The 21,305-nt window shown below is 37.2% G+C and overlaps 2 protein-coding genes and 1 long non-coding RNA gene across 6 annotated transcripts; 1 reads left to right on the top strand and 2 right to left on the bottom strand.

Moving 5' to 3' along the window:
- LOC18777290 (arabinosyltransferase XEG113) lies at nt 627-9,132 on the bottom strand. 2 transcript variants are annotated; one of them, XM_007210820.2, is made up of 14 exons: nt 9,115-9,132; nt 8,082-8,662; nt 7,042-7,338; nt 6,685-6,890; nt 6,465-6,570; nt 5,881-6,137; nt 5,548-5,683; nt 4,885-4,979; nt 4,734-4,787; nt 3,692-3,805; nt 2,075-2,173; nt 1,811-1,930; nt 1,259-1,345; nt 627-1,153 (listed from the first exon to the last, which is right to left on the bottom strand). In XM_007210820.2, the coding sequence occupies exons 2-14, from the start codon at nt 8,233-8,235 to the stop codon at nt 986-988; spliced, it is 1,893 nt and encodes a 630-aa protein (XP_007210882.1). In that variant the 5' UTR covers nt 8,236-8,662; nt 9,115-9,132; the 3' UTR covers nt 627-985. The 2 variants fall into 2 exon arrangements, with proteins under 2 accessions (XP_007210882.1, XP_020418975.1); XM_020563386.1 differs by having other exon boundaries at nt 5,881-6,140.
- Nucleotides 12,845-15,157, bottom strand: LOC18776664. 3 transcript variants are annotated; one of them, XR_002271558.1, is made up of 3 exons: nt 14,423-14,512; nt 13,496-14,018; nt 12,845-13,208 (listed from the first exon to the last, which is right to left on the bottom strand). XR_002271558.1 is itself a non-coding variant. In XM_020563387.1 (3 exons), the coding sequence occupies exons 1-3, from the start codon at nt 14,869-14,871 to the stop codon at nt 12,948-12,950; spliced, it is 786 nt and encodes a 261-aa protein (XP_020418976.1). In that variant the 5' UTR covers nt 14,872-15,157; the 3' UTR covers nt 12,845-12,947. The 3 variants fall into 3 exon arrangements, 2 of the variants coding, with proteins under 2 accessions (XP_020418976.1, XP_007209481.1); XM_020563387.1 differs by having other exon boundaries at nt 13,943-14,018; nt 14,423-15,157; XM_007209419.2 differs by having other exon boundaries at nt 13,937-14,018; nt 14,423-15,156.
- On the top strand, nt 15,355-16,568 carry LOC109949085. Its single transcript, XR_002271559.1, has 2 exons — nt 15,355-15,658; nt 15,781-16,568. It is a non-coding gene; the product is annotated as an uncharacterized LOC109949085 (long non-coding RNA).

Here is a 21,305-nt window from a genome sequence, read left to right on the forward strand (position 1 = left end):
TGTCACCTCTCCTCCCCTCCCCTCCCAAACTTTGACAAAAATAAAATAAAATCAAAGACCATAAGCATAAGTCCCCAACAAAAGGCAGAGAAAACCAAACCAAAGAACCCATCCACATGCTCAATTTCTCATGAACCATTACCAATCCCCATCTATTCCCACCCTTTGGACCCCAAAATGCAAGTGAACGTTACAATAATCTAGAATGGAAGTAACATGCCCAACATAGTGTGTAGAAAGACACTATTGTAGTAGATCACGTTATGGGGCGATCCTACTAAGTTTTTTTTTTTTAGCGAAATAAATATAATGTTGTCACATGGAAAAAAAGAAAAAAATAATTCTAATTACTTTATGAATAATTCTACTCTTACCACATTTGTATACCACATTTCCATACCACCTTATGTGGCAGATGAAGTGAACAGCTACATCAATTAAAAGTATTTAATATTTTCTTTTCTTTTATGATTGATTAACACTTTTTTAAAAAAATGATAATAAAACTTTCTTTATTAAAATGCAGTTCATTGATTTTAATTAATGTGACATATGATATGGACATGCCACATCATGTGGTATAGAAATGTGCGATAAAAATGTGGCAAGTGTAGCATTACTCTTAGTTTATTGATAACAGAAGAAACCTATATTTCCAAAAAAATAAAGGATTCCATTTCAAAAATCTTACAAAATAAATAAGAAACGTGAAAATAAAAAGTTTCCGTTTTTCTTTTATTTGAGCTATGGAGATATTGATACACGTCAAAACAAGATTTCTTTACTGATACACAAGATGACGGCATTTCAGCATCAAATTACATTCTTAAGATGGACACAGCCTCTCCATGTACAAATGTGGATGCAGTCCTCTCCGTTGGATATAATTATAAGTTAGGAACTAATTTGTGTGAGAGATTTCTTTCCGTATTTCTCCCATGCTCTGCTTGTGTGTTGACAAACATACACGAGTGTAGCTAGGGTTTTATGGTGGCGGGTGATCATCCTCTGGTGTTTGAGGTGGGATAGGTTTCCAACCTGGTTTCTCATCCCAGTACATGTCATAGTATATGTGACCAGGAGTGTGTTCCGCCACACAACACCATATACCAACGTACCGCTTCACGCGGTTCCTGAATTTCTCTTCCCTTGCCTGAGCGTAAATTCATATATCATCAGAACATGATAAATAAGCATGTACTAACGGTTCAACCATTAATAAGAGACCAAAGAAAAAAAAAATATCGAAAAGACTTGCCTTGTCAGTGAAACCTGGGAAGGCATCTTGCATAGAAGAAAACTGAATTACTTTTACATCCTTGAATGAGGAGAATATTGTCTTGAACTGCATATACAAGTGAAATACAATATAATAAAAATATTAGAGTTAATAGAAACATTGCTAGACAGAGTTAGAAGGAAAAAAAAAAACATTCTAGAATATTATGTCTCAAAAGTCGGTCTGAGTCCTGACCACCTATATCTTGTCACAGTACTTATCCCCTTTAAAGGCCACTTAAACTCTGACCATTTCATGAGCCAATGATGAATATAGTTTGATTAACTGATAATGTTTGAACAAACTGGCCCAGTTTCAGCTTCTCAATAAATTAGAGATCATTATAGATGCCAACCCTACAAGGGTGTCCCTCAAATAAGTTATTTGAGGGATCCCTCAACTGAAGCTCTGTATATAGAGTGCCAAAAATGACAGATAGCCTTTCACTAAACCGTATATGTATATATTAATAGATGTATAGAGTCTTTTCAAGAAAATAAGTGCGTACACACACACACACATTCAGAATACCGTTTCTTCATCGCTTCTCTTTGGAAATCTCAGCACTCCTGATGGGCTGGTAGTATTTGAAGCAACGCAGTCTCGGGTTCCTTCTTGACAAAGCTGGACCTCAAGCCATGATTCTTTCACCTGAAAAAAAGATTCATAAATGTATAAGCGGTACTCTAAGGGAGGGAGGGAAGAGGGGGGGTGGGGGTGGGGGGTTGTTGGTTAGTATAGAAGATAAGTGCTACTTTTGAGTTTAAGTGTTAAGTTTCACTGATACTCATTTACCTGTTTTGGCATCAATGGATTGTCAAAAAATGAGTATTCTCTTATATTGATCTGGGGCCCAAATATCTCCTCTGGCAATTCCTTGAGCAAGACATTTACCTGCATTCACAGTAGTCTTTCATTAGCTTCCAGAGGAGACTCAGAATAGGAAAACCAGAGTAAAATGTGACTTTGAGATCCCTTAATATTCCTATGATTTATTTGTTCAACTCGTAGGAAGCTTCACTCAGTACAAACAGACCCATTATTATGAACAACGGATTTCAATTCGGTTTAAACGAAATGTAAGCTTTGACAAATGATGGAAAATAGCTATAAAGTAAACAACAATTTTTAGAAATAAATATTAAGAACTACTCCAGATAATTAAAAGTTGGGCAGGAAGAAACTGGTCCAGACTAATTTCAGAGAGAGCTTGGTATGGATTAAAGAAAAAGAGGTAAAACAAAAGCAAAAAAGAGAAAATCGACTGTTCTGAGGTAGCTGTAGGGAAAACAATATAACCGACATCCTCTTCTTACTGCCTCTTTTTCTCTCGGCAAACCTTTTTCCAGTATATTTTGTATTTCAGCTTTATCTACAATGAAAACCTTTTAAATGATTATAACAAAGGGTCCACAGATAGGATAGAGAAAGAAAAGAAAAATAAAATTATGCACACAATCCTTGTGGTTAGATTGTAAAATTCGTATTGTCCTTGGGGTTTGCTTCATGACACTTATTCTTTCTTTTATGTGGTTTCCTCAGTAACAAAAACTCATTAATTTTTTGAGAAGATGAAGCATTTGCATGCAGCACGATGATTTTTTAGGTTTCCATGAAAAATAATTTGTGAAAAATACCATACATCCCTCATATTGTGGTTTCCTCCATAAAAAGTGGAGATTAAGAATGAAAGAAACAAGGGTCACATCATCTATTCAGCACACATTTTCAGGGAATCATACCAAAAATCATGCGGCCAGGCTTAGTTTCCTATCGGAGTCAAATTTTGTGTAATTGAGGAAAATCCAAGGGAAGCATAACCCCTAAACCATCATGAGGGTGCTGGACTACATCCAACAAGACACAAATGACAAGGAAAAGGCACTTCCAGAATCCATACCATCTAGGAAAACCCCCTTTGCAACTAATCATGCTCAAGAATGGCGAATAGAAGATCATAATTAATTTCAATCAGAAAATTTAACTGACATTTCTAGTAATCCTTATAGGTTTTCAACCAGGGTAGTGACATCTAAATAATCAGCACAAACACTGGTCAACAGACTGCATCAGAAATTTAAATAGGGGAGGAAGGCTAAATTTCTAATTTAGACCATAGCAAGGATGACCAAGTTAATATTATGATCATTATTTTTCTCCAATGACATTATAATTCACTCACTACTTCAAAAACTAAACTCTAGTGGCAAAAGCCATGAATTTGTCTGTCAGCTGTCTTGACGTCGAGAATGTAACTGATATCCTGCTGTTTAAGTACAACGGCTGATTTAATAGAAACTTGTCCCAATGGACGTCAACCTCTAACAACGAAAATTTTCTGAGCAATCTTGTCTATTGAGGAAGCAAAGAAAACAAAAGTATATAAAATTAGCTCCGACAAACAGGACATACCTCAAATACATGGTCAAGAGGGCAAATAAAAGGTTGTCGAGTGATAGATCCCTCAAGGACACCAGGGTGGGGAAACCACAGCCTATCCAACCTGCACCACAGTGGAGGCATGACCTGAAAATCACAAATACAAAATATGAAGAATATGAACTCCATATGCATTAGTTCAGCAACAATTATGGATTTCAAACCAGGTACGTAATATTGGCACAATGTTGATTGATTATTTTAGCGGACAGATTCTAGAGCCTTATCCTTATAACCAAACCAATAAGCAAAACAGCACGGTATATAGGCTAAGACCAATTTGATGTAAGTGACCAATTTGATTGCACTTTGTTAAAGCTGATGCATCCAACCTAAGACACTACTAGTGGAGAGGCCTAAGAGTTTGTATAACACCCTGCTCATGTGTGGATGGACTAAGCCAAACTGATAGATTAATTATGTAGGATGACATGGAGCATGTGAGGCCAATTGGGCCTAAAACATGGATAAATTGCCCACTCTGATACCATGTTGAAGTTGGAGCATCCAACCAAAGTGGGCTATAGTGGAGAAGCACATTATTTTGTGTATCGAGATGCAAGGCATATAGTGCCTCATGTGCAATTTCTATATTCTCATAGAAGAAACAACTATTTACTTATGATTATGATAGTTAGGATCTTGCTACATGTCAAACTTGCAGGACCCTACAAAATTTACACTAAACCTTGTATGTGATAGTAAATGAGACATGCATGATAGAACCTGTTGAATAAGTCCACAATTTCCATCCCTATATAATTCTATTAACAGCTATCAGTGTCATGCGAAGCATTTTCAGGTGAAGAGAAGCTAAATACACTAAAATAGTAACAATTGATTGTGACAACGGTGAATCAAAATTTGCAATATCACCCAGATATGTATAAATAAAACAAACACAAATTCCTTCAATAATCCCACACTAAAATTCATTCACTCATTTATCACTGAAACATTCCAGTCCAACAAAAATGTGCAGCGAAATAAAACAAAATGATAGATATTTTCTCACCAAGGTGCGATTCAACAAGGAAGAAATGGCAAGTGCCATCCTTATCTGCTTTATCTGAACAAAGCCATTTCGGATATAAATTATATGATGCAACACTGTAATATCCAGATCATTGCTAAAAGTTAATGGAAGCAGGTTAGCACATACATACTTGGTAATTAATAAGAGAAAAATGTGATTTAACATTATGCTCCCCATCTAGTAACAAGCTCTTCGGAATAGATGGCTTAAATGACAAAAACCCTCCTGCATAAATTTCCAAAGATGTCAAGCGGCATTAGCATGAGAACAGTCATCAGTACAATATGAACAAATGCCAGAGTAGCGAATCCAGATATTCAAGTGGTCAAATTTTCAGTTCTATGCAAACTTTTTTATTGCTGATGAGGTGGCAAGTTTTGACGAAAATTCAGACTTAGGCAGTGGTTTGGTTATTGGAATGAACAGAGGAACGGACTGGCATTCCTATAAAATGTCCATTTCCCCAAAATGATACCAATTTTCAATTCTTCCTACTTTACTCTCCAGCTCTCAGCATTCTATTCTAATTCTAATTCCATTATGTTCTAATGGTTAAATCTACCAATCAAAGAGTACCTTAGTTTCTTTAGTACAAGAGCAAATTTCAGAAATGTAAATGAGCATGAAAGATCAAGCTCCATGAGATGGGAGGAAACTTAACTGAGAAGATGCAAAGAAAATGATACACATTCACCTTCACAGAAGCAAGCAGTTGCAAGAAAAATGCATCCTAAGAAGATCGAGAAGATGTGCAATGCATGGCACAAATATTGGTGATATTTTATGTTAGTACCTGGTGCATCATAGTATTCTGGTGGGTCATAGAAAACCATGCCTTCACGTAGTCGGTGGCGCTTTCCTTCAGTACCCGCATACTGGAATGTGGTATGCACTGCGTATGGCTCCAACCTCAATTGCTGATACATGGCCTGCCATTAAACCATTAAAAAGCTTAGGACTTGTGCGATACACAACCTTTTATAGCTTATATGGACTACGTTCACGCAAGAAACCTAAGTTTGAGGGTGCAATTGAGGAAAAGATGGAAGAAAACTATAAATCCATGCCGAGATTAACTATGAAGATACAATGTCCAAACTACCAAAGAAAAACTATACAACCCTACCTGGACAAAATATGTATGCCCGCTACAAAATATGCTTGCAGGCAAAACTCCCAGCTTCAGATTTCCATCAAAAGCATACACAAGTCCACTCTCTCCATCAACAGGTGGTCCTAACTGCTTCCTTACGAGATCATTAAACCCATTCTGATCCCATATCTTTTCATCAGCTAGAAGCATATCTTTCCATTCCTTGGCCAATCTTTTAGCAGCATCTGTTGGCCGCCAGTGGAAAATTCCAATATTGTAGGCAGCACCAACTGCTAGAGGGAAGAAATCAGCAAAATAACCAAAGCAATAACTTTAACATAAACAATCAACAAGGGTAACAACAGAGACTAGGCTGGAGTCAAAATTGAAAAACAGTAATGAAGGTATCCACAGAAACAGGGAAAGTTACGGATCCTATACTAGTATCCCCAAGGGGTAGACCCCTCCCAAAGTATTAGCGTAGTTATAATTTGTGGCTGGACACAAATTCATGTCACCAGATACAGAGATCCAGCACATGGAATAGCTGCAAACATTTTATGCACGTATAGGATAGTGGAGATGAAAAAAGAAGTATTTTTACACAAAATCTTCACCTTGTTGCCAAATGTCCAACCTGTCATCAGTGACTGTTGGTACAACTTGATCACTGGAAGTCAAGACATCTGCTTCAGGATAGCGAGCAAGATATGGAAGTGGGTCCTGTTCCACGAAAAAAGATATATGATAACTCATAATCGTCAGACGAAAAAACCAAACAAGTAAGCATTCTTGACAAAAAAATATTAAGAATTAAAGTACTAGCTGAAAAACTACCTTTAACCAAACCATGTCGGTATCGCACATCAAGAGCTCATAGCCATAAGGGAGGATTGAGTCTATCAGTATAACTTTTTCTCTCCCCATCTTGTGGAATGTTGGTGATCCCCATCCAACATCTATTGTGCTCATATGGCTGCCCATATCAAATACTGGAACACCTTTCCAGTACAAAGCCTCCAACAGTTTGGTGTCCATTGCACCTAAGCCATCAATTTCAAACTCATAAGTGCAGACATAAATAGAAATACAAAAACATATGTTTCCTTACAAGGAAATGGAATAGATATGTAAAGAAATTGGAAAGGCCAAAAAGACATAAAAGTGCACAACCCAGAATGCGGGGTAGCTTACCAATGAGAAGGTTAGAAAGCCCCAGATCAGTCAAGTGTTTAACCCAAGTCAGGATAAAATCCATGAATGCATAGTTCCCAAAGGTCACAATAATGACGTTATCCTTCACTCTTTCCTGAACCAGTTCTTTGCTCAGTCTAAATTTCTTCAAGGCTGGCATTTTCTTTGTGTGTAGGGGAGCTTCCCAAATGGGTCTTGTTGACATGCTTCGAGGCTCTAGGGAAGGTGTGGGAACTGCTTGTACTATTGCTGGTTCAGAAACATTGGGTGCTTGCTCTACAGGAGGAGAACCTACATCTGTAGCAATTTGTGAATTCACAAAAATTAAAGATATGCAGGGAGAGGGAGATGACTGAAATCATAGACAGAAAGCTTACTGAATGAACACCAAATATTGCAAGAAAGGGTGCATTGACAAGAAGCAAATGGCTTGAGTTCTACAATATTACTGATGGCACCATGGAAAATTAAATTTACTACTTTACTATGTAGGAACCGCATGCAGTGTAATCATTAATAAAGTGAAAATACGATATACAAAGGTGCCACAATGTTTAAAGCTTGAAACTTTTGGTGTGTAACAACAAACAAGAACCACAAAGTTGATCCACTTTTTTCAACCCAAGAAAAAACACAAAAAAACTAAACTAAAGCACCAAAAGTCAGACGTTTGATCACAGGACAAGAGCAAAGTTGAGTTGAGTTTCTAAATGAGCTTATGCTGTCACAGTCGAATCAGTTAAATCACTTAGCGATATAAGTTAGTATTTGCCATTAGTTAGAGATGTGGCGGGAAGAGTGAAATGGATCCTGTATAAACAAGAGCACCATTGCGACTCCACAAGAATAAAAGACAATGAAAATACAATTTCCAGTGCTAAGCACATAAGCGTTGAATTATTCAACGGGCAACTAAAATCTCAAAAACCCATTTCCAATATGTGATGAAAGTGATAGAAATTGAAGGATAAGCGTAAGAAACAATAACAAAATCAATGGGCTAGGAAACCCAAAAGTAAAAAGCAGAGAGAGAAACTGACGGGAAAGCCAGGAGGTGGTGGAATCTGCAGCAGACTTGCCAGAGTAAATGGCCGATATCACATACAAAGACGAGAAGATGATCCCAATTATTACAGTGGCGTATATAGTCACGAACACTGGCTTCGCATTGTCAAACGCATTCCTCCACCCCATTGTTTCGGTTTTGGGATTTGTTTGCTTGTTTGATTATCCTTCCCACGCCATTAACATCATCTTCTTTCTTCTTTCTTCTGGGGAAGAAGAAGAAAGAAAACCCTAAATCCAAATGGAACCAATCTGAATCTGAGAGGTTTATTTCACTTGTTTCTCTCTCAGCTCTCAGGCTCCCAACTGGTAAAGGTCAACTCCAGGCTGAGCCTCCATGTTTGTCCCCTTTATTTCTCATTCTTTACTCTCTTTGCCTATTTTTTACCAGTAATAAGAGAAGGTTTGGTTTGGTTTAATGTGAATCTGTAATCCGTGGCAAAAAATTAATATATATTTTTTAATTTAAAATTTTCCATATGCGAAGGGAAGATTCTGACATAATTGATTGAACAGTTGATTATGAAATAATTGACTAATTAAAATGTTGATTATTCTGTCTTGTATTTGGTTGGTGAATGTACTCGTCCTTCAAATTTTATTTCAATATTTGACGTTTACTATTTTGCCCTCGTGTGAAGAATCCTATTTTAGCTTACGGTCATTTGGACCAATTCCCGTGTTTAGATAAAAAAATATATAAAAATAAAAAAATTTCGCGTGGGAAAAAAACATAGAATTTGGAAATCATAAATCCTAACTTTAAATTCTATCTCAAAGTTGCTCCCTAAGCCGCTGCAGTCGCTCCTGCTCCTGCTCCCGCGGCAGCCGCCGCCCCAACTGCCGCTCTTGCTCCCGCAGCAGTCGCGGCAGCCGCTGCAGCCACTCCTGCTTCTGCTCCTGCTCCTGCTCCCTAAGCCGCTGCAGCCGCTCCTGCTCTTGCTCCTGCTCTCGCGGCTGCAGCCGCTCCTGCTCCTGCTCCCTAAGCCGCTGCAGCCGCCGTCGTACCTGCCGCTCCTGCAACCACGGCAGCCGCTGCAGCCACTCCTGCTCCCGCGGCGGCAGCCACTCCTGCTCCTGCTCCTGCTCCTGCTCCTGCTCCTGCTCCTGCTCCTAAAAAGGTAAGAAATTTAGTGTGCATGAAGAGACTCAAACCTTGACCCTCAAAAGAGGAAAGTCTCGTTCACAAACCACTTCACCAATCTTGTTTTTGTGGTATTTTATCAGTTACGCAATATTTATATTAATAGTCAATGGTTTGTTTTTTTTTAAAGAAAATTATTTCCTTTATTTTGTTCAGTTATTCCCATAATATATATACAAATGATAACTTTTAAATTAATATTTCACAGTCCCATTCTATTGAGGGATCCCTCAAATAATTTTATTTGAGGGACACCATTTAGGATACCCAACAATTTTTTTTTCATTAATCCAAACCATCTATTTTTTAGGTCTTCATTCATAGATCATCCTTACAAAAAATTAGACAAATTGGAAACCGTTTCAACATCCAATTGTGTCCTACAAAATCAATGAACACGGTACTTTAAGAAAGTACTAAAATTTCAATAACTCAATTGAATGGTCAAATGATATCGGATTCAAGTGATTTTTCGTAGAGATGATCTTTGAATGTGTATCTACAAAATAGACAGTTTGGATTAGTGAAATACAATCTGGAGTGGACCCTACAAGGGGTGTCCCTCAAATAAATTATTTGAGGGATTCCTCAATAGAAGCTTTCTGTAATATTTCAAGGTTATATATGTGCGTGTGTGTGTGTATATATATATATATGTATGGATGAATATTTTGGAAATAATTTACTTTAAATCGTAATTAAATTGGTACCTCTACCTCCTGATTATCGGGAGATGGTGTATTTGCAGGTGCATTATTCTCCGGGTTTGGATGCAACAAAGTTTCTTCCGTGCTACAAACCAACAGATTGAGAAAATATTTTCTATCAGTGGAATGGAAGCCATGCATACACATGAAAAAGCAAACAGATAAAAGAAAGCAATCTTTTACAACTGTCTTGTTTATTAAAGATAGAGAGCTAGCTTAATTAGCCACTCTCTCTCTATCCGCTCGCACTTTAATCTTTACATTTTGCGCTTATTGAAATAAAGTAGAATTCTCATGTGATATGATATCCAATAAAATCTCCCTTAATTATTTCTTAAAATTTCCATCTCGTCTCCATCCAAAAATAAATAAATAAATAAAGAAGAAGAAGCCTTCCTTTTGTATTATCTCAGACTAAAAAGCTGCAAAAATATTTAATATGCAAATTAATTAAGCAGCATATGAGCAGTGTAATTCGTGTTTACCTTGAAGTATTGGCGTTCATTCGCTTATTACTTAGTCTTGAACCAACTAAACAGATAAGAAATATGGCAGGCAAAAGGGATGCTTTCAAAGGACTATCAGCATGCCGAAGGCAGTAAACATACTGAACTATAGAGCAAATGCACTGTGAGATGCCAGCAGCTAGTCCATAAATGTCAGGAAGAGTACCAAAAGGCGCATGTCGAGGAGGTGGTGGATGATAAAACCACCAGAGCATTCCCCGTCTCCTCAACACAACTCTTTCCCTTTTACCTCTGTAAATTAGCTCCCCGATGGAAATGAACACAGCTGCAATAGCCAACAACATACCAAATAGTGCAAAGTGGGGTCTTCTTGGGGAGGAAGCCTGATCACAAGCAGCTGACAAGATCTCTAGGACAAGGTAAGTGGCTAAAAATATCCACTCTACTGATGCTGAAGTAGGCCTCATCCCTGGAACTCAAGGAGGGTCTGTAAAGATTACTACTAGGTGTTAAAGATGGGTCAGAAGAAGACTGATCTCCACGAGGAGTATTTGTAAACTAGGAAACCAAGCCAGTGCTTTTCTTTGAGACATATACCTCTGGTTGGTTGCTGAGAAAGCAGAGGAATTTATATAGAAAAAGAAAGGAACTTTCGAAGATGGATCCTCTGTTTTCTTTCTTTAATTATCTGATTTACATCCCGCCTAAACTGAAAACAATGAGAAGAAGATGGCCCACATGGTGTCATGGGTTTAGTGGAGAAGAGGTTCTAGTGAGGTAGTGTTTTTGCTGTTGCTTACTGGTTCATTTGGAAATGGAGGTGTTGTTCTATCTTTGAGCCTCAGTTCCAAATGCCTTGTCGTCCTAATCAGAGTATTGTTGAGTATCTTCTGGAATGGGATAAGGCTAATAATCTTTTAAAGAAGGCTACCTCTCAAACTCAGATGTTTCTTGCTTGGCAGCCTCCTCCTTGTGGCTTCTCTAAGCTTAATATTGATGGTTCTAGAGTGAGTGCCTCTGGGTGCATTGCTGCAGGAGGTATAATTAGGAATTCTGAGGGTAGCTGTATAGCAGGATTTTCTGCTAATCTTGGTCATGGTGAAGTCTTGGTAGCTGAAGCTTGGGCTTTATATTATGGTCTTAATCTTGCTTGGTAGATGGGTTTGCGCCAGATAACTCTTAATTCTGATTCTGGCCTTGTTGTTGATATGATTAATGGATAATGGGTGGACTCTCATCCTATGTCTGTGTTGCTTACCAAGTGCAGAGAGCTTTTGAAAAGCCAGTGGAATTGCAGCATTCTCCATGTCTATAGGGAGACCAATTTTACTGCTGATTTTCTAGCTAAGATGGGTCATCATAAGGAGTTGGGTTACCATGAGCTCTCTTCTCCCCTTGATATGATGCAGCCTATTTTAGATGATGATAAGAATGGTCTGTTGAGGCATGGATTTGTTTCTGTGTAATCTTTTTGTTCTAGGCTTTGCCCCCTATTTTACCAACAAAAAAGAAAAAGAAAAAAAGAAAACAACCTTGTCAAAGCCTTTTAAGGTATGATACCTATCCTACATCTCACCTATAGCGTAGACTTGACTAAAATTCACAAAAAATGTAACGGTATGACCAATTTGCCGATTAATATAAAGTTGGTGGACCATTTGAACGAATAGTTTAATTGAGAGACCAAAATGCAAATCGGGTATAAGTTTGAGAACTATTTGAGTAAATAACCCTAAAGAATCATCTGTTTTAGTACATTTATTTCTCAAGGGCATTAAGGAACTTTCAAAAATTTACCCTTCTTTTGTCTTATTGGTAAGAAGATAACAAAAGCGATTGATGAAAAAACATTTATGATAGATTATGGATCCTAAAACCCAGAAATTATGGATCCTATTTTAGCTTAGTCTCAATCTTTTAAATGTTTCCATTTTTTAACCCTTTTGGAAATATTAAATTTGTTACGTTCCACATCAATTTCTTCGTTACATGCCACTATGTGACAAATGTAGTTCTTATCTCTCACAATATTTACAGAAATTTGATGTTTTAATTAGGAAATCTACTTTCCTTTTTTTCATTATGAAAAATTTGACTTTTGTTTCAAGGGTGATGTGTCAACTTTAAATCCTTTGGATTGAAATTTAAATGATGTGGCGTGTGGGGAATGAAAGTCTAGCATATCCTAGTAGAGAAATTCAAAGTAGAGGATCGGAATTCTGTTTTGCTTATGATTAATTTGATCGGTACCTGATTCTCATCCCCATGGGAGCACCCATCCATTAAGAGACATAATATAATCATGAATTAAAAGTGATTAATAGATTCAATTAATAATAGGAAGCTTTCATTTTAATAAAATATATATTTTACTAATTTGGAAGATAGGAATACAATTTCACCTAATTAGCAGAGGGTCAAACACCAAAAAGTAGTACCTAATTTTATAATAATGTAATTAAAAAAATATCAAAATTACACAAAATGCCACTACTACGAAGTCATGCCACATGTCCACCTCCGTCAATCTTCCTTTGGCCGCAACTGCTGCGGCAGGTCCAGATACTGCAGATGTGGCAGTTGAGGTAGATGCGGGAGCAGCTGCAGTCCCAGCTCCAGATACCGCAGCTGTGACAGGTCCAGATACCGCAGCTGTGACAGGTCCAGATACCGCAGCTGTGACAGGTCCAGATACTGCAGCTTCTTCAGATACCGCATGTCCAACTGCGGCTCCAGCAGCGGCTCCATCACTTGTTGCTGGTAACCAACTATATTGTCCTCAACCTTTAAAAAAAGAAGAAATTTAGTGTGCATGAAGGAACTCAAACCTTGACCCTCAAATGAGGAAAGCCTCATTCACAAACCACTTCACCAACCTCGTTTTTGTGGTATTTTTTCAGTTATGCAATATTTATATTAACAGTCAATGGTTTTTTTTTCTTAATAAAGAAAATTATTTCACATATGGGCCTCCTCTTTGGCCTAATTCAAAACAAAATTTGATTCATAGATATTAAAATCCAAACAGAATTACTCTGTCTCAAATCCTAATTAGTTGTTATGTCTAATACCTAATTTTTGTTTATTGTATTCAATCCCAATGTGGCCTTCCCAAAGTGGGCTCCAAATTGACATTCCGTGATACATATGGGACTTCATCATCTTCATCACGTAGGCCTTCATATGAGACTTCATAACTTAAGCCTTTTGGATACATCATGCGCTCCCGAAACAAAAGATATGTATATGTATATGATATGTATACAAATACAATGAATAAATAAAAGATAAATTTCACTTTACTATCCAGAGAAAGATAGAAACATAATTTCCTTTATTTTGTTCAGTTATTCCCATGATATATATACAAATGACAACTTTGAATATTTCAAGGTTATATATGTGCGTGTCTATATATATATATGTTCTATATATGTTCTATATATATATGTATGTATGTATGTATGAATGTTTTAGAAATAATTTACTTTAAATCGTAATTAAATTAATACCTCTACCTCCTGATTATCGACAAATGGTATATTGGCAGGTGCATAATACTCCTGGATTGGATGCAACGAAGTTTCTTCCACGCTACATACCAACAGATGGAGAGAATATTTTCCATTAGTGGAATGGAAGTCATGCATACATATGAAAAAGCAAACAGAGAAAAGAAAGCAATCTTTTATGACTGTCTTGTTTATTAAAGATAGAGAGCCAGCTTAATTAGCCACTCTCTCTCTATCCGCTCACACTTTAGTATTTACATTTTGTGCTTATTGAAATAAAGTAGAATTCCCATGTGATATGATATCCAATAAAATCTCCCTTAATTATTTCTTAAAATTTCCATCTCGTCTCCTTCTAAAAATAAATAAATAAATAAATAAAGAAGAAGAAGCCTTCCTTTTGTATTATCTCAGACTAAAAAGCTGCAAAAAGATTTAATATGCAAATTAATTAAGCAGCATATGAGCAGTGTAATTCGTGTTTACCTTGAAGTATTGGCGTTCATTCGCTTATTACTTAGTCTTGAACCAACTAAACAGATAAGAAATATGGCAGGCAAAAGGGATGCTTTGAAAGGACTATCAGCATGCCGAAGGCAGTAAACATACTGAACTATAGAGCAAATGCACTGTGAGATGCCAGCAACTACTCCATAAATGTCAGGAAGAGTACCAAAAGGCGCATGTCGAGGAGGTGGTGGATGATAAAACCACCAGAGCATTCCCCGTCTCCTCAACACAACTCTTTCCCTTTTACCTCTGTAAACTAGCTCCCCGATGGAAATGAACACAGCTGCAATTGCCAACAGCATCCCAAATAGTGCAAAGTGGGGTCTTCTTGGGGAGGAAGCCTGATCACAAGCAGCTGACAACATCTCTAGGCCAAGGTTAGTGGCTAAAAATATCCACTCTGCTGATTCTGAAGTGGGCCTCATCCCTGGAACTCAAGGAGGGTCTGTAATGATTACTACTAGGTGTTAAAGATGGGTCAGAAGAAGACTAATCTCCACGACGAGTATTTGCAAACCAGGAAACCAGTTGTTGCTCTCTCAATTTCCACAGCTAATAAGCCAGTGCTTTTCTTTGAGACATAAACACCTCTGTTTGGTTACTGAGAAAACTGAGGAATTTACATAGAAAAAGAAAGGAACTTTCCAAGACCGACACTCTGCTTTTTTTTTCTTTAATTATCTGATTTCCATCCCGCCCAAACTGAAAACAATGAGAAGAAGATGCTATAGTGTTATGGGATTAGTGTAAAGGCAATAATGGAAAGGAGAGAGCTTCTTGGAAAATCGCTGTGTGGTGGAGAAGCTCTTCCGAGGTGGCCCACACGGTCTATCTTTCACTTTCCCAGGTGGCCCACACGGTTCCCTCCTTTTCCACAGAAGAAAGCAAAGCTTGTAGTCCCATATGAAAATTCAGAGAGCTGCAATTCATCTTTGTGGAGCCCAATTCAGAGGGACACAGGAGCAGAAGAAGAGAGTGTTTTGACCAACTGGTTTCGATTTGTGGTGCCGCCATGGCTGGCCGGCTTTTCAGTCCACTGTAAAGTTGGGTTTTTTAGAATTTTATGGGTGCACTGAATATATCAATGGGTGCGTGTATAATTTTCTGTTCTCCACCCTTCTCTGTCCCGTGGTGCCGTTGACTCTCCTAGTTCTTCTCATTTTCTAATTTCAATTCTGCTTCTTATAAGCCTCAGAGCTTCACTGAGCCCAGGTAATCGTCTAATCTTCTTTTAGTTGCAGATTTTTTAAATCAACATTTTATTTCTCAGGTTTAATTTTGCGGTATAATTTAAGGTGTTGTTTGATTAGTATTATTATTATTTTGTGCATCAGCTCCTCAAGTTTTTCATCGCGGTTTTTGGAAATGCACGTCTGATTTGGCTGTGGATTATGAAGGGGTTTGTTGGTTTTCAATTAATATTTTAGCTTATGGGATAATTAGAGCTGCTTTATCAACATTTAAAAGGATAAAAGAAACGATCGAGATTCCATTTCATTGCCTTTCCTACTCCGATTCTCAATCCCTTAAGGCCTGTTGGGTGGGCTGGCTTCGACGTGGGCTTTTCTCTCCCTCAGCCTCCTTTGCTTTCGTCTCTAGTTTGAGCGAGCTTCTCTTTTCTAAATCCCTTTATCTTATTTGCTTTCTCCACCATGGTTTCAACGCCCCTATGCGTCTGCTGTGATTTTAGCCACTGTTGCAAGGTGGCTTCTTTTTCTCCATTTCATGGCTCTTTCCAAGACTAACCATCATGTACTTCCAGGCAATTGGGCCTTCTGGGAGAGTTTGATTGTATAGGCTGAGGCTGAGTCTTGTGCATTTGAGGCTCTTTCCAAGTCTTTTGCAGTTAGGTCTTTTACTTTTATGTATGCATCAATTTTGTTTGTATATCACCTTCTGTGTACCAATTAAGCTGTTTTTTAATTGCCTATAGTGAACCAGTGCCGTATGGATTTAATTTTGGGAAGGAAATTGTTGGGAATGTGCTGGTAGCTCCATTGAGTTCATTCAGATCATTGCTAATTCCTATTATCTAGCCTTAATGATATGAATGTCCATGCTTCATCTGAGTTACCTGATAAAAGTCTACCCAACATGTTAATAGACTTGCTAATTTTTATTATCCAGCCTTGGTTTACTTTATTGGGCTGCTGAGTCACTAATGTTGCAGTAACCATATATGAGTTTGATGCAGTTGCTATTCCCATTGGGTCAATGGTATTAAACCTTTCACTCTTAACTTAATTTGTTGTCATGAATCATGATCACCATCTTTAAACATTCATGCTTCTTTATTTTTATTATTTTTGAATAAGTTGTGTTCTTTGATGCAATACAACAACATATGAATGAATAATCTCTGGCCTTTTTTTAAACTTTCATATTGGGGTCTGCCAATAGCTCAATCAACTCTTATGCAAACTCCAGAATGCTAATATGAGGAAATGAAAATATTAAGAAATGATATACAAAGGTGCCACAATCTTTAAAGCTGGAAACTTTGGTGTGTAACAACAAACAAGAACCACAAAGTTGATCCACTTTTTTCAACCGAAAGTCATACGTTTGATCACAGGACAAGAATAAAGTTTAGTTTAGTTTCTATATGAGCTTATGTTGTCACAGTCGAATCAGTTAGATCACTTAGCGATATAAGTTAGAAGTTGTCATTAGTTAGAGATGTGGCGGGAAGAGTGAAATGGATCCTGTATAAACATGAGCACCATTGCAACTCTACAAGAATAAAAGACAATGAAAATACAATTTCCAGTGCTAAGCACATAAGCGTTCAATTATTCAACGGGCAAAAAAGTTAATGTGAATTTGTTATCCGTGGCAAAAAAGTTATTATTATTTTTTTAAAATTTAAAATTTTCCACCTGCCACAGCTGCTTCTGCACCTGCCGCAGCAGCCGCTGCTCCTGCTCCTTTATGTTGCTCTCAACCTAAAAAGGTAAGAAATTTAGTGTGAATGAAGAGACTCAAACCTTGACTCTCAAAGGAGGAAAGCCTCGTTCACAAACCACTTCACCAACTTTGTTTTTGTGGTATTTTATCAGTTACGCAATATTTATATTAACAATCAATGGTTTTTTTTTTTTTTAATAAAGAAAATTATTTCCTTTATTTTGTTCAGTTATTCCCATGATATATATACGAATGACAACTTTTAAATTAATATTTCAAAGTTATATATGTGCGTATGTGTGTATATATATATATACAGTATATATATATGCATGAATGTTTTGGAAATAATTTACTTTAAATCGTATTTAAATTGGTACCTCTACCTCCTAATTATCGAGAAATGGTATATTTGCAGGTGCATAATACTCCGGGATTGGATGCAACGAAGTTTCTTCCTTGCTACAAACCAACAGAGTGAGAATATTTTCTATAAGGGTAAACTTGGAAAACAAAAACTAACTTGTGCGATGCATTAATGACATTGTTTTAAGTGTAAGGAAAATGACACTTGTCATAAGGAGAAGGGAGAAGGTCCAAAAAAGAATGTTAGAGAAAAAATTGCTAGCATTTCTCTTATATTAAAATACAACAATGCGCTGTCAAATACAGCTGTAACAAACTAATTATTTTCTACTTTTAATATCATCTTCTTTGCCTATCACTACCATTTTCAAAACAAAAGAAAAAGGATCTGCGACCCATCATGGGAACATAAAGTTTACACACGGTTTGGTTGCACCTGAGATTAAGAATTAAAGAAACAAGGGTCATATCATCTATTCAGCACCCATTTTCAGGGAATCATGCCAAAAATCATGTGCCCATGCTTAGTTTCCTATCGGAGTCGATTTTATCTGTTTACACGCTATAAAAGAAGCCAAACATACACTTGCGTATTTGACACGCAAGAAATCTTTTGCAATAATCTTCACTCATTTGATTTTCAAATTTTAAAGCGATGCCCATGATTTTCACCACATAAAACCATTATAACATTGTCTCTTTTAATAAGGAAAAATAACAAAAGGAACAAAGCAAAATCAAGAGGCAAGACTGATGGATGGGCCATTATTTCAATTTTAGTATTTATATTAATTATAATTTTTGTTTTCTTGCGTTGCATTTTATTCTTGGATCCGGTATCTATATAATAAAAAACACAAGATTGGGTCCATTCAACCCGCCAACCCCTGTCCGAATAGAACCATACGGTGGTACGTGTCCTAAGACCGAGTGGGCCCCTCCAAGCAGCAACCCCCATATGGGACCCGCCCCAGGTTCATATGAGAACTGTTGACTCAAACTACGCTTTCCACGAGCGAAAGACGCCGGGCCAAACGGGAGCCGCTAACGCGTCCATCTATCTTGGTTATATCGTAGTTGGTTCAACCTCACTAGAATCTTGTTTTTCTTGCAAATTAGTTCTAGATTGTTATAAAATAACCTGGGATATGTGTGATAATTCAGAGCTGCACGTAAAGTAGATGAGACACAGCATTTAACGAGGTTCGACTATGCCTACGTCCTCGGAGAGCAGCAGCAGTAACTTTTCCACTATGTAAAATAATAGGGCTACAAGTTTAGTGTTTACAATATATGTAGCTCACTGAATTTTCTCTCTAGGAGAATTTCTCTCTGCTCTCTCTTTCCTCTTTCTTTCTCTTTTTTCTTCTCTTCTTCTTTCCGTTTCTCTTCTTATTTATAGGCTGAAATAATCACTATTCATCACTGTTCACCCGTGACAGACAAACTCTATCAAAGCCGCCAAATGAACAGTAATGAACAGTAACTCTATCAAAGCCGCCAAATGAACAGTAATGAACAGTAATGAATAGTTAGTGGGCTCCACATGTTTATTTTTATTCTTTTTACAACACTCCCCCTTGGAGACCACTAATGATATGTCGGTTGTATCATTGAAGACTTGCTTGGAGAAAACCTAGTAAGGTAGAGAACTGATGGAAAGAAGAGTACAACAATTTGTATAGCATACTTCTGGATGCTCCCCCTGATTAATATCTCCCCCTGATGTCTTCATGACTATCTTTTGGATTGAGAATCTTTCGGAGTGAGTGGATGATGTAGCCACCAACAATTCATATAGTAAATATATTTCCAGTGAGCTATCTCTATGTAAATCATAGAAATTTTCAGAGTCCGCATATCTAATAACGCTTGGGCTATTTATAAGTTCACTTGAAAGAATATGCCCATACATGGTGTTATGCGGAAATAGCATCAAATATACCTCACATCATCCCAAAATGATGGTGATGGAGTTGAGCCTTATCTGAAAATATGATGTCCGGTCCAACATACTTCCGGAAAATCCTTAAAGTGCCCAACGGATAATCCTCATAAAAATGCTTCAATACTTTCTTAGTATAAGCAAGTATCTCGTTGGCATAATGCTCGATCTTTAAGTCGAGACAAATATTTCTGGAATTCTTGAGAAGCTTTAATGTGTTGCAAACGCATTATAATCAATATACTCACTGAGGCAATTTATGTACATTAACATTGAGTACAGATTTTGTGCTTCAGGCACATGTCCACAGACTTGCTTCATGCAATTTCAATCCTTTCAAGGATTTTGTTTAAAGGGATTAAACTCTATGACACATTATATAGCTTTAACCCAGCTATTTATACATCTTTAGGGAATCACTTCAGGTGATATGCTCTGTGCATTTAATAACCCTTAAAGATAACATGTTGGTCTCCGTAAATGTGCAATAAAGGGGCACAATTGAATCTATAAATATGGAGAAAACCCAACATCCCTTGTTTATGTCAAAAAACATTGTGTCATACAAAGTAGGTATATTCCCTTTTTATTCCGAACACCCAAGTATAACTTTTAATATTAACATCTTTTAGGGTTCGTACTGTGGGTTTGTTCTTTCACGTTCATTCTCATCTATAATGGAATTGCCTCATTTCATTTTGGCCAATGATATTGTCGACATTTAATAATTGAACGTGGTTCCAATCAACACAGCTCATTGATGATTTGAGTAGCTACTCCAAAATCAAAAATTTGTCATTCATCAATTTATGATCCCACCATTCTCATGTGCATGCGCATGCATCAATTATAAGCATTTCTTTGCTTTTGGGTACCCAAGCCACTGCAGGGGGCTTTTATTATGTGAGAATGTAGATTATAACCTCCAATGGAGCGTTATTTTATAGCAGGGCGTGGATAATCTCCATTTAGGGAGTTGGAACATTTAGAACCCATATATCTGTCATGCTGCAGGCATGACACAGATTAATACATACATGTCAATTAATTTATGGGACTTTAACCCATATAATTTGCTACACATTAGGCGTGCATAATATCAATATTGACATGTCAAAGGATTGTCCTTTCGGGACTTCAATCCACATCATTTGCTACGCAACAGGCGATTAATACATACATGTCAATTAATTTATGGGACTTTAACCCATATTATGGGACTTTAACCCATATAATTTGCTACGTATTAGGCGTGCATAACATCAATATTGACATGTCAAAGGATTGTCCTTTCGGGACTTCAATCCACATCATTTGCTACGCAACAGGCGTGCATCATATTGATCACTGCTATACCCATATTCTGTTCTTATGGGACTTTAATCTGTGCAGTGTATTATCAATGTATCCAACTTGCAATTTGTAAAATTTGCGTTAATAATTCATGGATACATACAAGCCATTCTTTTGGAACGGACTTATCTCCCTATTTGGTTACCTTTCAAGATAAAATATCAAATAAGTATATAAGCATAAAACAACACAAGTATTGCTTACATCTTAGGTGGGAGAAACTTTTCTCAAGTATCATTCAAGCTCGTATCGGTCCAATAACGCTTGATGATCTAGTTATATCCTGCA

This window comes from Prunus persica, chromosome G5 (assembly GCF_000346465.2).
Source record: "Prunus persica cultivar Lovell chromosome G5, Prunus_persica_NCBIv2, whole genome shotgun sequence".
In the NCBI taxonomy this organism is placed as follows: domain Eukaryota; kingdom Viridiplantae; phylum Streptophyta; class Magnoliopsida; order Rosales; family Rosaceae; genus Prunus; species Prunus persica.